Raw genomic sequence first — 27,399 nt, forward strand, 5'->3', positions numbered from 1 at the left:
TCAGCCTGCGGGCCTGGTGCCTTCTGTCTCACCCCTGGCCAAAGGATGTCCGGAGACAGAGCAGGGCTGAGGCTCTGCTCCCCCTTCCAGAGACTGTTCTCTTTGCTATCCATTGAGCCACATGTCAAATTGATGCCAATGCTGTTTAGCAGGAGGCAGGGCTCTCACCCAGGCTATATCGGGTAGGATTCATCCAGTAGGAGTATTGCTTAAGTGCAGCAGGTATGTTCTTCTCTCCTTCAGCCTGAGTATGTCCGTATGTCCCGTATCGTGAGTGGGTACTCTGGTATTACCTACCATAACCAGACTGGACACAGACACTTCACTACCCATACTACAGTGCAGCTTTTATGTTTGCAGATTTTTTAACCCAACTCAATTCACTAATCTCGTAAACAGTGCAATCCCCCAAGCAGTTCTTTTAGCACAACTAAAAGGCTGGGAACATAGGCTGGATATACAGGCAGGAAAAGAAAAGTCAGCACAAACTTCTGCAGCCAAGTTTGCCATGAAAGAGAAAGATCAGCAAAAACCGGCCTCATATAGATGTCTTCAACTGAGCAACTGGGGATTTTCTATATTTGTGAATGTTGGAGTCAGATAAGCCTTCTTTACCCTTTTCCCTTCTGTCTTCTTAGATCTTCCTTTGCAATCCACAAAAGTTTTAAAAACTAATGAGACTGTCTCTCAGGTTTTGAGATCAAATTAAAATCCATGCTTCTTGACATGCTCTCACATCATAGGAGGTGTTTCCTACTATTTTGGAGTGCTGAGGCTTCTTAGGTTGTGGCATAATTATTACTGCAAAACTAGCCCACACTGCTTTGGGGAAGCCAGGTTGATGCAAAATGTGTTTTTTCTTTATGAGCAATGGACTCAGTCATTGCTGAATAAAGGGCATAAATGAAAATATTTGTTGTTTTCCTTTTCCTGTTTGCCTTCATATTCATTGTGGCTGCTGCTTTCCCTTCCCAGGTGCAGATGTACCTGGGGAAAATAATAGCCTTATTATCATATAGGGAAAAGACAAGTTTTACCGGACATTTCTTAATATTTCTTCACTGGAATACTAACCTATAGCTGCTGTGCAGATTTAGAAGAACTCCTGCGAGTGTCCATTGCATTGCTTTACTATTCTATTCAGAAAGAAGAAAATACTCCTTTTCTCATATTTGGTACTTGTTTTGGGGGAAAAATTTGGATTTTATTGGAAAATGTCCACTGAATTGTGACTATCATTTCAATTAAGACCATTCATGAAGCAAGGTAGTGCCAAAGAGCCAAAAGGAACTGACATTCAGACACCTGTTTTACTGTTTCAGATTGCCTTTTTGCTGTACTAATGTTATTAGTCACTTCCATGAGGAATTCTGAGGTGTCACAAAGATTTTTCTCCTCATGAGTTTTCCTGAGGTACTCCAGATGTCTGCAGAGAAACTCTTGAAGTTTTTTATTGTAAGAGGAGTCATAGTAATGCAAATGCAAATAAGAAGCAAATCTTGAAGGACATTAGCTTTATAATTATTAAATATTATACAAGCGAACAATGACTACATAGATGTTTGGGCTTTCAGCAGTGAGCAGTGTCATTCAGCTTTATATATTTTTATATTATGCACTTGCTAGAGGGAGTGAATATATTATTTTTACCACTTGTTTTGTTCTTTGCCAGGCAGAAAAACACAGGCTACTCATAAACTTGTATTTTAATAGTGTATGCATTCTATTTAAATGTTTTCCTCATTTTGTAACAGTAGCATTATTAATTTTAAAGGGGTTTTTTACATCATAAATAGGGTGTTTCACAAGAAGAAATATATTCTTAGGCTGACACAACCCCTACGGAGCTGTGGAGCTAAACATTCTTTTTTCAGTTCCTCTTCAAATAATTGATAAATTATAGTCTGTATGCATTTTTAACATCAGAATTATTTCCTTTTGCACCAGATTAACATAAATGGATCTTGATATTGCTGTATAAACATAATCTATACATTTTAAAATACTATAGAAAAAAAATCTAAAAGGCTCTTGACAAGTTTTTTTTAAACAGATTATTTTTAGTTATTTGCCTAACGAGATAGTATACCTCTCCTGACTATTTAGCAAAGTATGCCTGCACCTTAGTTAAGCTAGCTACTCTTGCTGCAGTGGTATGGAGGTTAACACAGTCATTTACCAAACAGTAACCATAAATAGCATTTTCATCTCACAATGTAATGAGCAGAAGACAGGAAAATATTATATGCAATTTAAATAAAAAAAAGAATAGTCCCTAGGTTTAGATAGCAACTAGAACTCTCTGAGGCTTGCAGATGGTTCTACCAGTAAATTAAGTTGCCATTTACATAGCTGAATAGGTTGCAAGCCAAACCTAGCTTAAAGCAATTATGACTGTCTGACCTCTATTTAGTCTTCTGATCCAAAACCCACTTGCCATTTACCTTTGTAAGTTCATAGAACAAATCACAAAAAAATTACAGCTTTGCATTTTATGCTTGCATTTTTTTTAAACCCTAAAGACAGACTCACAGAAGCTTTCCACTTGCTCCTGGTTATAATACCATTCATTCTTTACAATGGAGTGACTTAGAGGGCAGATTGCATCCTGACCAAGTCATCAGCAAATAATAAAAAAATCAACTTGCCACATTACTGGTGTGCGTAGCTCCACTGGCCATGTCGTTTTTATCTGATCAGACCTAAAAGTCTGAGGCATGTTCTTTTGTTTTGGATTTGAATAGACAAGAAACCTTCAGCTCCAGAAACATTAGCCTTTCAGCTTACAAAAAAAAAAAACCTTACATTTTTTACATGTTGGTGTCTTCTATTCTAAGCATTAGAAGACAAGAAAAGTTAATACTAAAAATGGGATTATTTTCAACACCATCACTCTTTTTATCAGTCTGTCACCAGCTTCTTCACAGTTCTTTTTACTGTTTGTCTCTGTTGCTCTGTTTACTACTGTTATTTCAGTAATATTTCCTGTAGAGCACAGGTGAGTCTACCAATACAGTCTTACCAGTACTAAAGAACCTTTTTTACATTTTCATTTATGAATACTTGTATAAACAAAAATCAATAGATAGCCATATTTTCTGTAAGATGTCTACTAGTCCACTGGAAAGAAAAGAAAGTGCAAGAAGAGACATAGCTACATGATGAATCCTTCATTAACCTAAAACAGAGGAAAGAAATAGCAGAGTAGAATTTGTTATTAAGAGTGGGCTCAGGAAGTGTCACATGATTATGTGGAACCAGAAAGGTGGTAGGACTAAATGAGATTTCCTCATCTGGGAAGCATTAAAGGTGACAAGAAATAGTTTTGGCATACACCAGTGATAACAGAGAGGCCAAGGAAAGGGTTGGTTCACTGCATATTGAAAAGAAAATTATTGGTAGACAATGACAAGAAACTCAAAGTATTGAATGCTCTTTTGGATCAGAATTTACTCAAAAGGTCAGTTGTAAACGGATGATTGTCACCATTTATAAGTGTGACACAGTCTTGAATAATGTAGGAACACATTAGAGACCAGACAGGGGACTAGTTATACATTAACAAGAAAAGTTTTAAATATACACATTCTCTATAATTCCAACTGTGTCCTAATTAAATTACTCATAAGCTACAAAAGATTAAATTTCTGTTCTAAATCCATTTGCTGAGTACAGAAATTTTCTAGATTGAAATAAATAATAGTAAAGTAGAAATGATAAATTTTGTGTGGCTTAGAACACCCAATGAATATGGTTTCAGGGTAAAAACTGTCTTTATATAGCTGTGACTTCTTTTCATTACTATTTTTTTTCAGTCATGACCAGCTCGAAACTAAATCTTTTGCAAATTGTATTGTATGTTTTAATGCCCACCTAATTATTGCTAAGAACATTTAGTACTCATAGTGAAAGAGTAATTCTATATTTGTTATAGGAATTGCTGCCTTCATTTATCTTTGGGATTTTTTTCTTCTTGGGCTTTGACCTTACACTCTCATAGCAGCCTATGCTTTATGAATAGGCATGATATTATTCAGATGTTTAATTGCTTTTTTCAGTTCCAATTTCTCCAAATAACACACCATTCTGATATATATTACTATTTTAAGTGTTATTCTAATAATGTCAAGTTTATACAGCTAATTCTCACATTGTGACAATATATAACAATGTAACCACATACAATTTTACTCATTACACATCATCTGTTTTTGTTGCAGCCTGACATACGCATTTCACTTATTGTAAATTATAGCTTTTGTGTTCTACTCATGCCACTGTCTTCATGGTTCGTTATACTTATGCTGAATAATTTGTCTTCTGATTTTTCTTTTAACTCTAGTGCTGTAGTAATTTTCTGATCATATGTGTGCCATACCTTTTTCTCTCAGGAAAGATGATGTCCATGATTGATAACTAAAACTTCACTAGAGTAATGAGAGAAGGCATTGTGGAAAAATTAATAATTTGATTAATTTATTCCAATAATTTAAGTGTCATAAGGATGATTCTTCCTTTGATATTGTTTTTTGTTGTTGAAACTTAGAGAAATTGACATATATTGGTATCTTGAAAAGATGCATTTATTAACTTATGACACCATGTTTTCCTTTGGACTACAAGAACTATAGATATAGCAAAAATCTATACTTTTGACCGAACAATCTCTTTTACTGCTGAAATGCAGTTAGTGAGTTGCTGTTCTGAAATCTATCGACACAGATGCACTTTCAATGAAAGATCTTAAGAATGTTTCTTGAACTTTATATGCCATGTGACAACTCTCACTCATGCAGAAATATGTCATTTTTAAATGGATTTGAAATTTGTTTTACCTTTTTTTTGTTCTCTGTTGAAAAATTATTTTCAAAGATGATAGTTAGCCAAGTATAATACAGTAAAATTCAATAAAAGTTCATAGTTTTCTCATAAGCAAGTCTGAAATGCACATTAAAGCAAAAGTCATCTTTAAATTTACTTGTAGTAGCCTCAGTGCTTGTCTTTTAGTCATTTTTAATGCCAAGAAATTGGTAATTCATGAGAGGTTGGGGAAAATTATGTTGATTCTTAAGTATTAAAAACTCTTCCTGTTTGAGGATTACAAGGTCATATCCAAGGCAAGAAAAATATACCATCTATTACTACTACCTCAAGTTAACATTATTGTCGTCAAAATTGAAACAGTCCTCAAATGTAGTTCAGTATTTAACAGACTTCTTAAAAAAAGAAAAAAAAAAAAGTCTAAGCTTGAAAATTAATTGGTTTCTGCAAAAAATTTTACCCTATCCTTCTTGGTACTTTGTCATATTCTACCCCTTGGCCTGCCTTTCAGCCATGGTCCCACAGATGATGCACAGCTCTTTACACTTGTATATGATCATATTGCTCAGTATTTGAGCATTCCTTTTCAGAAATACCAGATGATACTTGAGCAAACCCTTATTTATGAAGGCTTTTGCTTAGTATTCTATAATGAATTCTTAGTTATGAGGTGAAATTGGAGATAAGTAGAAGGAACTGCATTCTTACGAAGGGAACTAAATTCAAGACTTTTCAAGCTAATGACTCAGCAGCTTGTTAAGAGAAAGAAGGTTAAGGAGACTCCAGTCTTTCCTACTTACAGCAATGCAGAAGCTTTATTGCAAAAGTGTTTCTTATTGAAAACCAGCTCAGAGTATAATACAGTGCTAGAGTGAGTCTGTGATTAATCTGAATGCAGAGTACAGTGAGCCCCATTGTGTATAAGGAGGGACCAGAAGTATTTTACAAAATATGAGGACATGACCTTTAAATACAAAAGTACTACAGAGTAACTTTGTAGTGTTTGAAGTGAAATTTAAAATTATTAGTTATACAGATGAATGGTAAGCTTTCAGCAGAAACAAGTACTGAAAAACTAAGGGGTTTATACCTATCTCAAAACGACATACGAAAATTTTTAATTATTTTTTTTAGTATCAAATTTAGCAATTGTTCTAATACCTAGTTCATTATCATGTGAACCTAATGTCTCAACAGCTATTTCATATTATGTCAACCAAATTATTTAAGTAACCAGGTGATATTTTTAGCTTGCTCACAAGCAGTTTGTTATCTGGTTCTGATGGCCAAATTGTCTCATAAATATTGCTGTTCTTCCTGAGAGCTCCAAGAGAATAAAAGTGTGTAATTCTTTTAGACAGAAAAAGTGAAATGTGACACAATACAACAAAGACTAGGTGTTCCTATAATTTTATTTTTAATCCACTCAAACTCAAGTAAACAAACTTGGGGTTGTGGTGGGGTGGAGGAAGATATAATACCTGTAAGGACTACAGAAAACCTCTTTAGCTTCATTGCCTTAGGTAAAAGTATTTGTCTATGCCACTGGCAACTAGCCAATTTATTGAACTTTGCCAGCAGAAATTCATTTAGACCAAGATGCTATGGTATAAGTATTAAATGTATTTTAAAAATCTCTAGCTACATTTCTACAGGGCATTAGGTTCTGTCAAGAGGGTTAATTGTCTCATGTGTTATATATAATTGTGTAAAATGCCCCATTTCTTCTGCCATTTTACTACCCCCTTTGTCTTATTAAATGCCAGAGTGTGAACTGCAAATGTTGTTATCTCTACCAAGGTGAGGAGTCCTGAAATAATGCAAACCTTGGCAAACTGTGAACTCTTCATGGCCAAGGTCAGAAGCCTGCTGATAGACTGGAAGCATAGGAGCAAAATAGATTTTGCTTCTTCAGTCTTCAATGAGCTGCCTCTCATTCAGTTTCAGCCAAGTCAGAGTGAAAAGACCAGGTTGGCAAGAGGGACCTAAAAGGCAAGGAACCATGTGGCTGAGTAAAGAAGCAACTCAAAAGCTGTGAGTAGGACTTTTAGGGACAAGGAAAATGAGGAAAGTAATGAACTTCAACAAGTGTACCATATACAGAGCAAACTGATGATCAGAATATAAATTCTGTTATGAGGTATTTTTCTTCCAGCACCTGCTAATGGTGCAAGTGGAAACTTTAGATGGGAACCATCTATACTATAGATGTCTCAATCCAAATCTTAAACTGAATTTGTAGGAGTTATGAGTTGAAGTTCCCTTCCCAAAGGAGGCTGAGGAGGGAGGAGGATGCCTCAACTGGAGTGGAGGCTAGTGAAATCTCTTAAGAAGTAGGTAGAGAGCTTTGAAAGCTGTCAAACTGAGTGAAATCTGGAATCAGAGAGTGTGGATAAGATTATTGTCAACAAGCCAGGAAGATCCACGATAACACCTGCTGTGAATGAGGAAAACCTGGCTAACAAGAGATTTCTACTTGCAGGTCTTCATAGGGAAATGCTCCCTTCTCAGGCAGTGATGCATTACAATGCTGCCCACAGTAACTGAAGTTTCAAGCCCAATGACAGAGTGGAGAAAAAATAAAATGAAAACCTGGCAGGCTGGAAAAGCTGTGAGATTAATGATCACCCTTCCCATGAGGAAGAGATGTATTGGTCATGAGTGACTCACTCCTGTGTGTGATGAAAAACTCGGTCTAGTGACTGGACCTAACATAGTGGGCAGCCTTCTGTCTCCCAGAAGCTTAAATCTGAGGGATGTTGCCAAAGCCATCTAGCCAAATGACAGTTAACTGGGACTGCTCATTCATACGGGCATGACCGATTTCAGTGTGACTCTAAGCAGATCAAAAGTGACTATGAGACTCTTGGAGGAAGGCTGAAAGGGTCAGAGCTGTTGTAATGTGCTAGTCAATCCTCCTGGTCATGCAGGAGATATGTGTCCTACAGTGCTCGTGTGCAGAAGCAGTGTCACCAAAGAGGGCTTTGGCTTCTTTGACAATAGCATGAACTTGCAAGGAAACACAAGGTGAAATGGAACTGCTTAGCCTGAAGAAAAGAATAATGTTCCAACTTTAGAAAAGCTACACAAAGAGCAGGCAGTTTCTTCTTTGTTTCTGTGATGGATTACCTGAGAAGTAACGGGCTTAAACTGCAACCAGAAAGAGTCTGGTTTGATATAAGGAAAACTTCCAACGCTAAGTAGAGCTGTACCTGCTAATAGGTTGACTCATAAGGCATTGAGAGTGTCATCATTGCATGATGGTACAAATGGGTTGGGCAGACAGCTTTGTTCTATTAAGTTGCTTTTCAGCCATGTTTGTATTCTTTTGTATTATCATAGAATGAACATATTCATATCAGTGCTTGCAACTGCATTTAGAAATACTACGATAAGACAAACTAGGGCTGCCATTAGACTAAAGTTTTTCCTCCATTTCTTTGGCATTCTGTGAAAACTTCTGAAAGTAAATACTATATAAGAGATATTATGTTGTCTAAATGTTATGTTGTAATGAAATTGTAAGTGAAAAGTAAAATTGAAATTGGAGTTATGTACATTATTTAATTTCCTTGAGAAATCAAAGTGTAGAATCTGATGTTTTAAACCAGGAAAGACATATAGATCAATTCTTAACATTTTAATAATCTGGTTTCTGCTGTAAGAATGACATGGGGTTGCTTATTCTGCAGTAATAACTGGTGGACAGAGGGGCTAAGAGCTGCAGACCTGTTAGTCAACCATCTAAACAATATAATCAACCATCTGATTGATTATTTGCATTTAGGTAATTATTCCTGTTGAAACCCATCCTTGTTAAATACCAGTCTCATCACCTCAAGTGCTGTGTCACTCTAACACTAGGTACATACAGTACATATTCATTTTTAAATTTGATTTTTCCTTCATGACTTTAACTCCCTTATTAGCTGCTATGAATTACCAAAATTATAACATAAATACTTTCCAAATGACAAAACCACCCATCTTTGGTTCTTTTCTATATGCATATTGTCTTGTTTGTCATCATCTAAGTTTCATAACAAGCACAAATATTATAATGCACTAAATAAATGTCAGTCTTGCATACTACATTTACCCTTGTAAACAATATAACAGCTTTGAAAAAAATTATTCCACTTCCCCCCAAAATTCTGACTAGATCAATGACATTTCTTAATCATATCTAGCACACTTGTTTAATAACAAGAAGAAATTTCTTCTTCAACCATTTGTATATGCAAGCATTTGTCATGGGTGTTTGTACAGACAGGTGTATATTATTGCCATGATTTTGTGAACAAGAGTGATCCAGGGTTTTCTTCACTGTGCTCTTACTTCAAAATCTAGTTCTTTTCTTTGCCTTAACCTCGTTCTTTTGACAAGTGCAGATATCTTGAAGCTCTGGGGTATTGGTGTTTTGATCTAGTAATGTGTTGAGGATGTAACTGCTTTTTTGCATTTTGTCATCTACTAAACCAGTCATTATGACCTGCTACTCCTACCATATTCTGAACTTTAAACATTATTTTGCTGTGTTGTCAGTCAAACTAAACCAAATTATAATAACTCAAGCATACTATTTTAAACTAACTCATGTAGTGAAGTTTGGAAGTTTAGGATCCCACAATAAGTCAATGATAGTCTGTGGAAACAAATTGTAGTTTTCTAGTGCCAAGCATTATATTCTAACTATTAAACTTGTTTCCCCGTTGCATCTTTCTTTTAGCAGTGAGAGTTTGGAAAGTTTAGAATTTCTTTTATTTAATTATTAACTTAAGTCCTAATCACTATTGTATAGAGGAAGGATATAGCAACAGCTAAGTAAAACATTATTGAAAAATAGGGTGGAATGTCAATAAAACTTTCCTTGAATGTTGAGAATTCACAGAAAAATAATAAAATATGTATTCTGGAGGACTCTGATAGCTTACAGAGTCTAGTATTTCCAGCTATAGAAGATATATAAGGTTTATATTGAAAGTATTTTGAATACAAGTGACTTAGAATTCATAATTTAAAAAAAGATTAGCTAGGGGAATCTGGAATAGTTATACTTCAGATGGAAGTCCCTGATATCTTCAAAGGAAGACTGGATTGATAGTTGCTAGGTACACTACATCTTTACTTGGGAATCTATGTATGTTTTCTTAACAAGAAGTAAAATGGATTTGAATACCTATGAAGTATTCAGATGGATTTCCATTGCAAACTCTTTTCCTTTGGTGAATAGTAGAATTGTTTTAAATTGCAAATGAAAGAGGTACTCAAGAGGAATATATTTCACTATTTTGTGAGTAGATGTTTTACTGATGATTACCCACACCAGCTTTTTTACTCTTAATGTGATTGATACCGCAGTAATCATACTCCAATGAGCAACCACTGTTATGATATAAACCACAATTATCGAGTTGCATTTCATTATCTGAAGCAATGATTCTTGTATCTCCTTCTGGGTCATTTTTTTTTCATATTTTTTTCAATTCTTATTGTTCACAGTCTTTCTAGTAAATCTTCAGTAGAGTGACATATGTTTCTCACTTTCAGATGGGACCATAATAGCTTTTTCAGGCACTGGCTTTCTGTTGTTACCATTGTCTGTTTAATAATATGCATGTTGCTGCTGGTATTTTAATTATGGAGATTCACTGTTGTGAAACTGTGTTGTTTGTAATACAAGTATCTTCTTTAAAGAAGCACAATAGCAATATTATCATTAAGGTAATGTCCAGATTTAGGAATAGGTGTTAAATATTGCAGGATTAAATTAAGTCAGTCATCTGTTAAGTGAACCTTTTTTTTTTTTAATTTAAGTAAAATTAATTGCGGTTCTATTACTGGAACATCACAGATGTGTGAAGACTAGGTTTTGTGCTTTTGCCCTTAAGACTCCCACTATACTTTCATGTAATAGGCACAAATCTGGTATTTCTTTGTAATATCCATCCATTACTTCTATGCTGGTAGTGTTCAATGCATCACTGAATGCTTTTGAGTGAGAAAGCAAATGAAAGAAGTTTGATGGAATGCAGGTTTGCAGTCATAGTTTAGATGGCCATTTGTCCTTCGATAGTGCTCTTACATGCCATAAATTGATAATAACTCTCAATATACAAACCTTTTCTTTCATACATCAGTTCAAGACCTCTGTTAGTAATGGTTCGTATTCAACTGATTTGTTTTTTGGGGGAGCATTCCTGAGTCTTACCAGCTATCCTTTGTTGTCTCCAAAAGTATTTATCAAATATCTGCAGGTATGGGAGCTCACCAAAACATGCAAGTTCTCTGTATAGTTTGTACAACTGGCTAATACAGGGGCAGTCAGTACAAGAATTTAAAAGGAAGAGTGTAGAATTATAGGACTGTTTTCCAGATGAGACCTCAAGACTATCTCAGGCCTTTCTTCCTGTACTTATATGTGGGATTCAAAGGAAAACTTTCAGTTTCCAGATGGGTTAAGATCATCCATGAGAACTTTAATATTGCTAATATTGAACCAGAACAAAGTTCCATCTAGTCCTGTGTCTGGCGATGGCAAAAGTACAGTTATATTTCCCTTTGTCTTTCCAGCCAGCTGCTACTTTGGGACTTCTTCATTCAGCTGATAAGGAACTTCCTGAATTATGCCTACTGTGTCTTAATTGTTTATACTCTTTAAAAGTATTTTATCTCCTTTTGTAATTTTTTTGGCTTCTAAGAGAGATTTTATAACATTTATTATATAAGTTGAAACATAGATCATCTTGTTTCTCACTTTTGTTCTCATCTAGAAACCATAGTGAGAATGACTCAGCCTACAGGGATCTATAGGAACATACTCTAAAGCAGAGGTCATGTTTATGCTTATGCATTATTTGGTGTTGTATCAAGACTTTCCTCTATATAATAGTGTTCACATATTCTGTTTTGTCCATTTCTTCCTTCAAGGAACTTCATGCGGAGTTCATTCAGGCAGAGTGCATTTGCAATCCAGTGCATCTAGTCTTGAGAAAAATCCGAGTTGGGCATCAAAATGCTAGAAATCATGGCAGTAATCCCAATCTTTCTATACTTTGAACCATTTAGCTGGTAAAATGTGATCAGCAGACAACAGAGAATGGCATCATCCCTAGTAGGTCAGGAAGCAGAGATAAATGTTGCATTAAATAGTTTCTATGTTCCCATACTTTCCAGAACACACTGACAGATCACTTTGCATATTGTAGCTTATATGGATTTTCAGCCTAAACTCTAAAATCTACTACAGCTTGTAAAGCCAGCATCAGGAATTCCTACATTCAATCTATAGGCAGTTATAGATATATTTGAATGTATTCACCAATGTATGATGCATTTTGTGTGAACTGTTGCATGCTTCTTTCAAATTTTCTCTGATTCCCTGCTTTTTTTCAATACACCTGTACTCTTGGATAACAAAATTTCACAACCTTACCACAACTTATTGATCACATTGAGCAAACAAAAGCCTAGCAAGGACAGAAAATAAGACTAAACAACTAATAATTCCAAATGTTAGTTATAGTTATATACTCTTTCCTACTCATTCATTAACATAAGATTATCACAGCATGGATTCATGTTTTTTTCCAAAGTGCTCCAAATGGTAATGATCTTGCTACCTGTTTGCAATCACTTAACATCCCAATGGAATGAACTGTATTGTTGCTTTAATGCATGAGATAAAGTTAAGAGCTATTTAATGAATTTACATTCTTGTCAAGCTGTTATATTTTAATTAGCTGTTAATGAATGTAAATCAGCAGTTATGTAATGCAAACAATTGCTGAAGAAGGCTACAGAGTATAAATTGTTTGGGGAAATCCAGATATATGTCCCACATAAAATGATAAAAGGTTCTTTTTAATTGGAAAATTTCTGATAAGCAATGAGACCTGCAAAGTTACATGACATCTACCAACCGCAAGAAAATGATAGATCAAATCATACATGACAGTGTGGGAGAATCTGATCTATTGTCTAAGTCAATAAAATACTGAGCAGGGGCTGGTGCCCACTCATTCCAAATGTTGCCCTTCAGCCTTGGCTGTTCCTGTAGGTACTCTGAGGGAATGATCTCTGTCAAGCACTCTGTCCTGACAACACCTACTATATTACTGCTTCTTGCAGAGGACCAGTTGTGATACCTGAGGCACACACTGTCATTAATTTTTCCCAGTATCACATTAGAACTGTAAGCCTCTCATTTACAGTACAGTTTTTCAGGAAATAAGATTAAAGCAAGCATGGGACACATAGAGTTTTCAAACATATGATTGATTCTATTCAAATTTTTGAGGATTTGAAAAAAACCTGGAATCAGTGCCCTTATCTCTAGATCATACTGTCCTTAAGAGTCCCTAGGGTGGTATGTGCTCATCGAAAGGCACATTTCCTCATCATCTCATGAGGATCCTGTGATTACATTGGAATAGCAAACTTCATTAAAATAACTGGGTAAAAAAGGTCAAACAAACCCCCAATAAATAGCAGTTTTGAGATTACACTTTAAAATCCTCTTATGGAAACTGAAAATAGTTATTGCAGTGCTATTTGCTCAAAGGTCTGAAATAGTATCTCTCAGAGGAGTTAACAACTTGGTTCAGTTTCAACTGACTGTGAAAGTTTAAAACCCAGTTTTCATGAGCTTAATCAGCTGCATTCCAGCAGACCAGACGGCAACAATAATAGGGTACAATTCATACAATAAGATAATAGTATGGAAGGGTATCCTTCCATATTACTGCTTCTCTGGCATGAAGACTGCTAAATAAAATAAAATAAAATAAAATAAAATAAAATAAAATACATTTAAAAAAAAAAAAGTCGTAGTCGTTGTGCACACTTGAAGCCAAAGCCTGCACATCTGCTCACCCTGCTGAGGAGTGATGTGCTCCATGTTCCTATTTGTTTCTTCTGCAGAACAGGCACAACCATCACTGTGAAAACTATCCATCTGTGTGGCAATATGTAGTGCACAAAATTAACTGAATTTGGCCATGGTTCATTCTTCTCTATGTCTCACTTCATATCATCTCCCTGTCGAGTATTCTTCATGGCTATGATGTCCTAACATATTTGGCCAGCTGGATTTTTGGAATGTATCTAGTCAAATATGTTTGTCCCCTTATCACAATCAATTATGCTTCAAACCATTCATCTGTGATAGCTCCCGCTAAAATCTATTCTTCCATTATTGGTCTCCTATCAGCATCACTTGCCTATTTACTAGTCAGATGCAACATACTGCAGAGACCTTATTTTTGATGCCTTCTTCCTCCTTCTACAATTAGGTGATCACCAAATCCCAAACTACTTTCTCTATGGTGTCCTTAGATTTTTTTTTTTCTAATCTGCATTCACAGAAGTTGAACCAGAATAGAGTTTCACCCCTCAGCACCTGTTTTTTGAACGTGAAGTAGAAGCAGGTAGTTCTTGCTAGCTTCAATTCAGTTTTTATAATGCTTCCTCTATCTTTGCCTTGAGAACAGAATTAGTTTACTAGCTTCTTCTTTTGTCTGCTTTTGTGCCACTCCTGATTTTTTATTGCTCTGGATAAACACAACTTTCTAAAGAATGTTCTCAGAGCGCCTGCCTTTCTTTCTTAGTGTAGTATCAGTGCTAGGGTGTTTTATCTAAAAATATTATGAGCATATATTTTTGCAGTGTATCGCACTGGTGTCCTCTGATGAAAACAAATGTTATTCATTTGCATCAGTTACATAGTGTTGTGTGCTGTGATAATGCTTAATAAATAATAATATTACAATGAGTTCAGTAACGTTATGGAAGACTAAGGGAACATTTCTCTTTTAGATAATCTATCAAGTAACAGAAGATTTTTTTTTTCTCTTTTCATTTGTGAAAAATGTTTACATTTAGAATTTGATTCTTAAGGATTGGTGGATCTGGATCATCTGTAGATTAAATTTTACTCAGTGTATTTTGTAACAGGCTGCGAAGAACAATGTTGGCTAGTGTTTTTCTTTCCATATTTTTAAGACAGTGTATCTCATGATCTTAAAGATCAGTGATTTCTACTGCCTAACTGTAGAACTTTTTTGGTTTTCATGTAATGTCCAATTTTTATGCATGTGAATGATAAACATTTAGGGTGTTCCTAAAACTAATCACACTTAACAATTTTTACTTCCAGGTAGAACTGTACACCTATAATGCAGTTTGCAAACTATAACATAATTACAAATAATGCATTTCAAGAAATCATCACCATATTATCTGAAAGATAAACATGATTGTTTTAATTCATCAAAGTAACAACAGTTAAAACAACTATGCGATGTAGGTGCTTAGATCATACTTTAAAAAATGAGCTGGAAATTTGTGACTGAAAAAATGATGTTTGGATTGTGCATTTACATTTCCCAGAAACATTTAAAAGTACACAAGGCTACTAATGTACTTTATTTCTGTTTAAAAATTTAATCTCTATATATGAAGTAAACAAAAATACTATCAAAGTATTTCACATGTAACTAACTTGCCGCTAAAGAGATATTTTCAGTATTTTGTTTAGAATTGTAAAATCTCTTTTTCTTGACAGTGTTCTTTCATAACATAAATTTTGCATGGTATTGGCTGTAGTCTTTGCTTAAACTAGAAGGAAATACACAGTTTTGACAAGGATTTTAATAGCACCTCCTAACACAAACAGGGATTTATCATGCTGGAGTATTTCATGTCAGATTTAGGAATATATCCCCAAAGTCTTGAAATCTCTGTGTTTCTGTCAAAAACCTGTGTTTTTCATCCACCTTTTCTTTTAAGAAATCGTGTGCTTTCATTTTATTTTAATACTTTGTCCACCAAATGACCTAGCTCCTCTAATGCTTCCCCTTAACTTAATTGAAGAAAGGAGGAAACTGAAGCTGATGTACATGCAAGAAGGGAGGGTGGAAATGTTCTTCAGACACTTTTGCTTCAGGATACATTTGAAAACCAACTGAAATGGCTTGCCAGCATTGTCTTAACAGTGAGAATTATCCTTTGATAGCAAAACTGTGGGATGTCAGTGACAGACTTGCAGACTTGCTCAGTATTTGTATGAAGAATACAAAGAGGTTACCACTGCAGCAATCAGTCTGTATTTGAAGTCTGCAAAACACAGTGCCACTCACATCTCTGCATATAATTGTTTAGAGATGATACTGTAAACACTGGAGGAAATTCAGTGGTGATTCTTCTTTTCCTCTAAAAAGATGTCATACCTTTGGTTGAAGCAGTGTAAATGTTACACTGTGGTTTCAGGGCTTTCAGGGCTATACAATTGATTCCTAGTTGACAATGTCTTTAATTTAAAGACATGTTTTACTCATTTACCCATAGCTACAAAAACAATTGTGAAAAGTTAACATAAGACAGCAAAAAATAAATTCTAGGTATTAAGTATCTGTCATGAATGCACATGGTAGATTTACTAGGTTTGCTCAAAAGCTTTCAGGGCTTATGCTTAAAATAAAAAAGAACACTTTTTTGTTCTACTAATGGCAGGAATGGTTATGTTACACACTTAATTCTCCTTGTATTGGACACTTTGTATCAGAAAGCTGGCAATGTTTATTTACATGGAGTCAATGATCTGCAGGGCTAAATACAAACTCCTCATGAATTAGGTGTCTCAGCTGGTTTTCTCTTTAATTTTTGCCTAGGGGTATTGTTGAATGTTTTAAGAAAAAATTATTTGAACAATTATCAAAACTGATTTTGCACACTTGATATTGCACCTAAGATACAACGGTAGAGTAAGGGATGTTTCAAAGACTATTCCAGCCCAATTTTCAATCATTCTTTAAGGAAAGGAATTTGCTTAAAGCTTGATGTCTTTGATGGATGGCAGTAAGTTGTTAAATACTCTAGTTTATGTTATAGCTTCTAATCAGAAAAAAGTAAAAGATGTAGTGTTGTAGAATTCAGAAATAATTTTGCATATATTCTTCTTTCCTGTATTCTGAACAAGAGAATGAACCACACAGTGACCACAGAAATGTCCTATTATTCACATGAGCTTGTCAAATATTTCAGTCTTTACTGCAGGAGGTTTTCTTTTTTTTTTTTTTTAAATATGTAATTTGGAAGGGAGTGTCTGATATATGTCTCTAAAATCCGACTTGTTTTGGTTTTTTTTCCTTAGAATGACTTAGTATTAATCTATTTCTTTATTCATTTTTATAGATAAAAAAAATCAACAGGAATTTTCCCATAAACCAGCAGGTAAGAAAAAGAAAATTTGGGCTTGTTTCATTTATAATTCTCATTTCAACTCTATTTAATTGTGTGGTAGCTGTGCATTATTCTAGCTCAAGAATTCTCAGTAGATTTTCTTTAAAGAGTACCTTGCTACCTCAAAATAGGTATTTTTTTCCTAAAGCCAAAGGGAACTGGAGTGTTTCATCAAAGTAAGATCATGCCTAAACTTTTCAAATTAACGTGTTTAATGCATATATATGTGTATATATATAAAAGTTTTCTTCAGATTGCATCTTACCCATTTTACTATAAAAGGGGAAGTGGAATTGTTATGCTTTACAGAATTAGCCAGTATCCGTCAATGTTCTAAAATTCTAAAAGTGTATTAATTTTATTATCCAAATGAAAGTACAAAAAATAATATTTGCACAAAGTTATGGAGCAGGCTGGTAGCAGAATTTGGAACAAACTGCATCATCTGACTGTATCCAAGTTCATCCATTGGCAGTCTCATATTACTGGAAGGCACTGCAATGTCTTAAAAAAAGGTAATAAGATTCCTTGAATAGAGATGGTTTCTTGCAAAATGCATCATGAGCACAATTGTTGCTCTTCTCTACAGCTGTGTATCAGGTGATTGGATCCATGGGACGAAGGGTAGAGCTGTGTGTCTTGAAAAATCTCTTCTTTCCACATTTTTTTTTTTCTTTAAAGAAGCAAACCTACAGGCAGCTCAAAGTTAAAGGCTGAAATTCTGAGATTCTAGTTGCTAGAGACCATAGTAAGAATGGACAACAGCCACACCTCCTCAAAAGGGTCAGCATATATTTTAGAAAACTGTGTAAACAAAGCATGAGTAAAAATATTTAGGGTAAAGCTCAGTACCCTGTAAAGTGATCAAAGATTAATTTGGAACATAGTCTGTTCCCATACCACAGTAATGCCATTAATTGTTCTGTGATATAGCACAACAACAGTTGAAACTGTGACAATTTTGTGGTGGGCTACTTATCACAGAGTACACATCTAGTAAGTTAAACCAGTGCATGTATTGTATATCACAACTATTACATAATGGGGATTTCTTTTTAAGAAACTTGTAATAAGGGGAAACAGAGAAATCTGATTCATCAGAAGGAACAAATTACTTCCTCATAGGAGAGAAGTATCTATAGGACTGAGCTGTAAACTTGCCTTCAAGAGAACAGATTTGAGGAAGAATAGTGCTTTCACCTCCCTTACACCACATCTTCAACCAGTCAACATATTTCTCAGTTCCCTGTCTCTGGTCCAACTTTATTCATATGGAATTATTAATATGGAATTGTGCTTAGTGTATCTCACAAAGGAGAGTGTATTACTATTTTGTTTGCTGCTATCTTCATGAGAAGGTCCACAAATCATAATAAATGAATGAATGATGATGATAATAATAGTATTGCCTCTAGCTACTGGAGATTTTAGTACACATTATAACCCTCATTTGCTATTTGGATTTTACTGGAATTTGGCATTTACTTATTGCCATGCCAGGAGGGTGAATTTGTTGCATCTGGTTTAGGTACACAGTGGAATTCGAGGTTTAGATCTAAATCTCTAGTCTGGCCTTCAGTTCACTTAAAAAGGTGAATTGCATTGCTCAGGTGGACTGATAGGACAACATCTGTTCTAATGATAAACATCTGTATGAAACACAACACACGCCATTTTTTTTTAATTGCAGAAAAATAACCTCCAAGATGACATTACTATTGTATTAATATTTTTAAAGTGGAATGATTAAACAGAGTGTTCTACTGAAAGGTGACATGTCCTCAAAATAAATCAAGTCATTACTCTAGAAGTACATTAAGGACAATGTTTTTTTTCCCTCTCCTTAGGTGTATTTTGTTTTGGTTTTTTATTATTCTTTTTTTTCTTCCTGATTTTGCATGACTGTTGAATTAATTATTTTTCAATATGCCTTTACTGTAGTTCCTCAGAGTAGCCATTCTGCAGCTCTTGACTGACAGTTACTGAACTTTCAGGTCCTATGGTACATCTGCTCTATCACCATCTGTTTTCACAGTAAGGATTTGATCACATTTATTTTGAAGGAAAATCTCTAGAATGAAGCTTCTATTGTTAAATGTTTATAGAAACACACAGGGGGAGCTGAGTTCTTGCTGTTAAATTAAGCAGAAGTGCACGATAGGGTGTAAATTACGCTGTGCTAATTCCCCACATTGTATTGTCAGCCATCTATGGCACTTGGCATGGATTATTACTCCATAACATAAACCCTTGAAAGGCTTATGTTGCTTATTAATACTTTATTAAGCTTTCTGTAAAATAAAAGGAATATATCTATCTATCTATATAAATATGCTTGTTTGGTTGACATGAAGTAGTTTTCACTAAGCAGTTTCTTTAATTGTTTTAGATGCTTCTGAGGCTCTCTCTATTATAAAAACTATGCTTCCTATGGCCAATAAAATATTATTCTTCCCTTTACATTGTAGTCCAGAGTAGATATTGAACTTCAGGACATGAAAAAGTTTTAGAAGGGCAATACACACCATAGATTTTTAGAGATTTTAGGCTGAGGAAACCATGTTGACTTTTAAAAGGAAGGTCAGACTGCTTCCTGAAGATAGCGGATTGCCTGATGAGCTAGATAACATTCATGTTGTGAGTCACTTGATGCAGTTATAGGATAGCAATGCTTATATCCTAGGGCTGCATACCCTATAGCTCATGAGAGGATGGAAGTAATTTGGATACCTGCTGGAAATTTAGATGATAGAAAAGGGTGATTAGATCAAGTTCTTATTTAAATCTCAAACTATAAGTCTCAAGCTGTGTACCAAATTATTTTTGCATGTCCAGCAAATTCAATTTTGCCTCAAGTATAGATTTCATCCTCATTTACGTATTTTTCTCATTTATCTTCTCTTTTTTTTTCTAATACTAACTCGTTAGTATAACAAATATTAGTTAGCTGTTTTTTTCTCTGCAATATTAGTTCCCTGAAAATTGCTTTCAATAAGGGTAAGTTTTGCCTGACCAAATTTAGTGACCACATCTGTGTTAGATCTGTGTTCAGATTTTAGTCAATACAGGGATGAATGTACTGTATTCTCCACTAAAGGCTTAAATAGGGCAGATGAATTAGGGGAGTCTAAATACCTTGCTCTGTTGTGGACATTTAAAATTGAGTGAAATAAACAGACACATCCCACAACTAGGATGTTATTAAGTCGAATCCTAAATTGATAAACAGATAAACAAATGTTACTCATTTTCTGGTTCTGGAAGAAGAGTTACTAGATACTGTGTGTATTTTGGTGACATTTCAAGGGTAGATTACAGAGAGGCCTCAGGAGTCTGCAGGAAAGTGATGTGATGCCTAGCTGTTACCCATTTGTTTCCTGAAGAATGGAGAACCATCGGGATAAGATCCAAACCAGCTGGGGTGTAGCGCTACCTCGGGCAGCTCAAAGGGACAAGTCTGATTGATAGCCCTTCTTTCTTTGTGGCTTAGGGGTCTGAGTCAAAGCTTCATTCACGTCAGGTTCAAAGCTCTGAATGCTTCCACAAAGATTCTTTCTGAGAAATTAATGGAAGTTCCTGCTCTAAAGAAATAGGTAGATAGATAGATAGATAGATACACATACTTTTTGAACCAATGTGTTTATGCCTATTTTGGGGTAACAGTCATGGCTTAAAAGTATTCAGCTGGTAAGTGGATAGCTTGATCTGCTGCTTTCCAGACTAAGGTGTTCTTACCAGATCTTTCACCTTGCTTTACACTCCTCACAGATGTGAAATCAGGCTCTTTCTGATCCCACAGGTCTTGCGTGTCTTTCTGCATAGTGTCATAGCTTCAACAGGAACTGTGTACCTCAGCTGTCAGCTTGATGGTTAAGTTAGAAGATGAAAGACACAGGTTTGACAGACTGACTTTGCAAGTGCTGTAATTGCTAGGTTGCCATAATAGAGGCTTTCCCTTCAGCTGCTACTTTTTGCAACAATATGATCTTAATGTTTTTTATTAAACCTGACCCTGCCTGTATGCATCCAAAGTTCTTCTGAATCAGACCCCCCCAGGAGATTAAGGCAGAGGAATCATTGCTTCCTGATTTGTCATAAATACTTGCAGTTCTCCCCAGAAACATAATTCTGTATCTATGATGAGGTCAGACAGTGAGAAACCACTGAATTAAAATAGCAATCGTAGGGATTGCTTTTGTTGCATCATTTTATCACTGTGTTCTATTTCTATACATGACATAATTAAATCCTGCTTTAAGTCTCTAAACATATTTGGATCTGATATTTTGCCGCTTAGCCAAGAAATGGGATATGTAACATAAATTGGACAGTGAAAGGGATACCTACAATTTGAAAGACAGATTTTTGGGGGGAGTTGGATATTTATGATGTCTGAGACTGGAAACATAAGTAGCAAATGTTAAACCAAGAAAGGGCCATTTTTTATTCTAACAGAATAAATGCTTGCATCTTTTTCATATATTTTATTGTTGGACAGGATTTTTAGCTACTGTCCAAACAGGCCAACAAAACAGGAGGACAGGAAGCAAATTTCAACATCCTTGTTAGAAATAGATACCTTGAATGTTGCATATGTGCTGTACCTCTCTGCTCTCTGACAAGTTCCTAAAAAGTGGTAACAGAGAGAGGAAATAAGAAAAGAGGAGAAATTGAGTGGCCATATCCACAAAAGATATAGGTCATCTTTTTTTTACAGTTATACTTAGAAAGATTAAGTATGGGGAAAACTACTTTTTTTTTTTTCCTCTCTAACCTCACCTTAAATCAGGAATTGTTAATATCCACAGCTTACCAGATATGAATTTGTTCTGTCTGGCCATTTTGGAAATTTCATTGGAAGCTGAGGCTAGAAATAAAAACATTGCAATACTTTATTGTAATGTCTATTTTGTTGCATGAAGTGAGTGTAAAAGTTCCCAAGAATAACATTAATTTTAGTAGATTAGAATGAAGGTGTTCAGTGAGCCTATACACATTATTCCTTGGGGAATTGTATAATCTAAATAAATTAATTGGAATCAATGAAGCATATACTTTAAGTGTAGATCTTCTGTTGAAGGAGCACATGGGACTCAAAAGGCTTAGAGAAAGTATTTTTAATTACAGTTTACTTCAAGAGGAGAGGTGAATAAGCATTTCATTTATTCTCATTCACTTACTTTACCTCTGTGCAGATGATCAGTGCTTCATATTATACCCTGTGAGAGGAAAATAATTTAGTTTCTTGAACTTCTAAGAACAGTGGCTAAGCAGAATTCTACGGACCATAGATGGTCATTGATCTTTTCCCTTTAATCACAGTAATAGTCCCTGGTACTGGTGATACAATTGCTACCTGAATTTCAGAAAACAGTTGATGTGTAAAACAGTACAAATTAATTGACAATTTATAGGTTACCTACAAATGAAGAAGGAAAAAAAAACCCAAGAAGTATTAATCACTGAAAATGTCTGAAGGAAAACTGACAATAAAATTGATGGAAAATGTTAAAAAATATAGTTAATTGCAAATGCAGAAACATCCCCTAGAAATTCATAGTATGAGGACACATTTTTGTCCTTTTGGTAAGGAGACACTGTTTAGTGAGCAATATCTGTTATATGTTTAACACATTAGAGAACTTTTGTTTTCAATCTTACTATTTTGGGAAAGAAAACTTACTAAATCCATCCTATTTTATGACACAGCAAATAGAAATTTAGCAGCGGCAAATAGATGAAATATTCTCAGGAGCTGACAGCTGAAACAAATATTTATTTATTTAATAATAAACATTTTCCTTGTTGGAATATCTCTCAGTGATGCTGGGTTTAGAACCAAAAAAGTCCAGCTTTACTTAAGAAGAATGATTCTGGAAAATGGTGCTGATCTGGAGAGGCAAAAGGGCCTGAAGCAGTAGATAGGCAATGCTGTGGCCAGGAACTTCTGACCAAGGTCCAGACAGACATCTGGCTTCTTTTTCTAAAACAGGTCTGTACTGGATGGCTCTGGTGGTGTGTAAGTGCTGAGTGTCCAGAGCCACTCAATCCAACTTGCACGCTCAGAGTACCCCCAAAGTCCAGCAGGATCAAGATATAAGAGTATGCAGTTTGTAGGTGCTTTCTTTAAATATACAACGAGAAGTCATGCTGCTTCCCATTATTTGTTTAACAGCCTACTGTTGATGGTACTTGCTTAATAGAAGCATGTGGTGGGTTGACCCTGGCTGGTTGCGAAGTGCCCACCAGAGCCGTTCTATCACTCCCCTCCTCAGCTGGACAGGGGAGAGAAAATATAACAAAAGGCTTGTGGGTCAAGATAAGGACAGGGAGAGATCACTCGCCAATTACCATCATGGGCAAAACAGACTCAACTTGGGGAAAATTAACTTACTTTATTACCAATCAAATCAGAATAGAATAATGAGAAATAAAACCAAATCTTAAAACACCTTCCCCCCACGCCTCCCTTCTTTCCGGGCACAGCTTCATTCCCAATTTTCTCTACCTCCTCCCCACAAGCAGCACAGGGGGATGGGCAATGAGGTTGGGGTCAGTTCATCACATGTTGTCTCTGCTGCTCCCTCCTCCTCAGGGGCAGGACTCCTCACACTCTTCCCCTGCTCCAGCAATGGGGTCCCTCCCATGGGAGACAGTCCTCCACAAACTTCTCCAGCGTGGGTCCTTCCCATGGGCTGCAGTTCTTCAGGCACAGACTGCTCCAGCGTGGGTCCCCTGTGGGGTCACAAGTCCTGCCAGAAAACCTGCTCCAGCCTGGGCTCCTCTCTCCACGGGTCTGCAGGTCCTGCCAGGAGCCTGCTCCAGTTTGGGCTTCCCATGGGGTCACAGCCTCCTTCTGGCATCTCTCTGCTCCAGCATGGTGTCCTCCATGGGCTGCAGGTGGATATCTGCTTCACCGTGGACCTCCATGAGCTGCAGGGGGACAGCCTGCCTCACCATGGTCTTCCCCACAGGCTGCAGGGCAATCTCTGCTCCGGCGCCTGAAGCACCTCCTCCTGCTCCTTCTTCACTGACCTTGGAGTCTGCAGGGTTGTTTCTCTCACATGTTCTCACTCTCTCTGGCTGCAGTTTCTGTGCCGCAGTGACTTTTTTTCCCTTCTTAAATCTGTTATCCCAGAGGCACTACCACTGTCGCTGATGGGCTTGGCTTTGGCCAGTGATGGGTCCATCTTGGAGCCAACTGGCATTGGCTCTGTTGGACAATGGGGGAAGATTCTAGCAGCTCCTCACAGAAGCCACCCCTGTAGCCCCCCACTACCAAAACCTTGCCACCCAAACCCAATACAAAGCAATAGTCACTCGTCACTCAAACCTATTGCTCCCATGAGCCTGGAGGTGAGATAATATGGCAGCTTCTCCTTCCCCTCCTGCTGAAGTAGGCTGCCATTCAAAACCAACCCCACAGTGGGAGACTATGCAAATAGGATCCATACCTCTGAGACTATGCAAAAAGGCCTTGAAGAAAAGATTCTCTTTGTGAGAGGAAAGACTTCTGGCTAAGTATTAATTATCAGTTTATATCCATCAATTGTTTAATAAAGTTCCTGTAGGTCATTGTCCACTCTTCAGAGGGCCTTGAACTATTGCATCTGGATCTTTCCTTCAGACACACAGGTGGCACACACAGTGGATTTTTTTATGAAGGAACCTCCCTGTCCCTCTGTGGAGCTCTCTGTCGATACAGAGCCTCAGTGTCTAACACTGAAGTTCGAGCTTCACTGAGGACCCTGTCTTAATTTTGGGGCAGTTACGTCCTTTATGGGTTGTATCCCTCTGTTGTTAATGATGGTGGGACACTTTGCATTTAAAAAAAAATTAAAAAATGCCAGAGTGGAAGAAAGCTCTGATATTGCAAAATAGTTGTTACTCAGCACTCCTTAAAGCCTGAGCTTTTCCAATGAAACTACAAAAACCATGGAAATACTGAGATGTCAGATACAAGTCAACTACTGACAGGCATCACCTCCCTGTCAAAAAATAATTAAGTGCAACATGAGTTCAACAAATATTATGAACTCTGCTGCTAACTCCCTGCCAAAGGCTATTGGCATATGACCAGCAAAAATTCCTTCAGGATAGCTTAGGTTCAATCTAAACACCAAGCAAATTAAAACAGTCTTTATTCTAACAAAGCAAAAAAATCAGCTTGTTAAAAAATAAGTTACAAAGAGAAGCATGAAAACAATATTATGTAGAATATACTGAATATCATGTTCTTGATCTAATAATGCTCCTAAGGTTTTTCTTAGCTCCTGGAGGAGGTATTTTAGTAGTAGTTTTCCTCTACTTTGCTGTCTTTCAGAATGGGACTGCATTCTGGTTCCCTTCCTCAACCCAGTTGTATTTGGATACCACTGTTTAAAAATTGATACTTAAAGTGGTTCTAGAGTAGTCCTACTTCTCCTTCTTTCTTAGTAATTACTTTAGGAAGATTTTCACTTACTTTAAGATTACGTAAGAAAGCAAGTTATACATCATTACTTTAGTCCTTTACATGCCACCTTTTCCGTTCTGTTTAGAAAGTCAATTGAATTTCAAGTAATTTCAAGATATTTAGCACCTCTGTTCTCTTGTCATCTGACTTATTGAGCTTATGAGCAATAGAAGAGTCCTACTGTCTTCAGTCTCACGGGTGCCTTACCTGCAAGCAGTCTGTACTAAAAGTTCCTTTCCAGAGTGTATTTTAAGGATGAAATTCTGCAGTGAGAAGTTTGATACACTGCCTCACTCAAAATTAGGGTAGATATAAAATGGGTGAATTTAGAAAATCCTGGACAGCTACAAATGGATTATGAAATGTGAACTACTACATTTGGTATTGAGTACTGTGTGTGCCACTAAAGAATAATGTGGCACAGTAATAAAAACAATGCTGAAGCTGGTTTGCTAAGAATAGTAAGTCAGGACTATTTTAAAACAGACTCCAAGACAGGTATGACTGCTTTGAGATCAAAGACTCACAGAATCACAGAATTATTCAGGTTGGATGAGTCGTCGTAGGTCATCTGGTCAAAATCCTGCTCAGAGAATGGCTAACATAAATCAAGTTGCTCAGGACATTCCCCAGTCAAGTTCTGAATATCTTTAAGAATGGAGATTTCGTAACATCTCTCGCCAAGAGAAATAATTCAATTCAGTATTTCTTAAGTACTAAAAGACATCAGAATTGCTTTGATACATGATTTCTTTGCCGTAATGCCACAAGATAGACATAGTGAATAAATCTCTCTCTGTAGATCTAGCAAGGCACATACTCTTGTCCTGGTTTCAGCTGGGATAGAGTTAACTGTCTTCCTAGTAGCTGGTACAGTGCTATGTTTTGAGTTCAGTATGCGAAGAATGTTGATAACACTGATGTTTTCAGTTGTTGCTAAGTAGTGTTTAGTCTAAAGTCAAGGATTTTTCAGCTTCTCATGCCCAGCCAGCGAGAAAGCTGGAGGGGCACAAGAAGTTGGCACAGGACACAGCCAGGGCACCTGACCCAAAGTGGCCAACGGGGTATTCCATACCATGTGACGTCCCATCTAGTATAGGAACGGGGAAGTGGGGGCGGGGAATCGCCGCCTGGGGACTGGCTGGGTTTCGGTCGGCAGGTGGTGAGCAATTGCACTGCGCATCATTTGTACATTCCAATCCTTTTATTATTGCTGTTGTCATTTTGTTAGTGTTATCATTATCATTATTAGTTTCTTCTTTTCTGTTCTATTAAACCGTTCTTATCTCAACCCGTGGGTTTTGCTTCTTTTCCCGATTTTCTCCCCCATCCCACTGGGTGGGGAGGAGTGAGTGAGCGGCTGCGTGGTGTTTAGTTGCTGGCTGGGGTTAAACCACGACAACTCTGGATTTCAATTGCAGAATATTTATTTGTTTTTATAAAAATAGTTTATTTTTCAGGCTGTTCTGATTGAAAGTTCAAACTCTGATGGCAGGTGAAAGAAAAGCAGTGACCCATAATGTTATCTCTATTTAGCTGTAATGAAAGATGAATCCTCTTTGGGACCAGTTTGTTAAAATACTGCAAGTTTTATCCATTCAACTGTAATTTTTTCAGAAGTAGTCTTTATAAGCCATTCAAAATCCACTGAAAATCCTTTTAAAAGCAAAACAAAAAATAATTGAAAAATCTGTGGTCAGAATACTCTGATAGATGATATGTGGCTAGGAAGTATGAAATAAGCGTAAATACATGCTTGATTTCGTAATGGCATACAGGCCATTAGATTGGCATGCAGAATTATTTGAAACAAAAAGGAAAGTTCCAAGTTAGTTAGGTGTTTCTATACCAAATATGTTTCTGATGACATTTTAGAGGCATTT

The 27,399-nt window shown here is 36.3% G+C and overlaps 1 protein-coding gene across 9 annotated transcripts in view; it reads left to right on the top strand.

Annotated features, from left to right (window-relative positions):
• The window catches only part of SNTG1 (syntrophin gamma 1), a 357,847-nt gene that overhangs the window by 267,916 nt on the left and 62,532 nt on the right, over positions 1-27,399 (top strand). For all 9 annotated transcript variants that reach the window (XM_052787869.1, XM_052787873.1, XM_052787876.1 and 6 more), the window contains one exon: positions 17,014-17,052. In XM_052787869.1, the coding sequence (XP_052643829.1) occupies positions 17,014-17,052 (39 nt within the window). The remainder of the gene's footprint in view (positions 1-17,013; positions 17,053-27,399) is intronic.

This window comes from Harpia harpyja, chromosome 5 (assembly GCF_026419915.1).
Source record: "Harpia harpyja isolate bHarHar1 chromosome 5, bHarHar1 primary haplotype, whole genome shotgun sequence".
In the NCBI taxonomy this organism is placed as follows: domain Eukaryota; kingdom Metazoa; phylum Chordata; class Aves; order Accipitriformes; family Accipitridae; genus Harpia; species Harpia harpyja.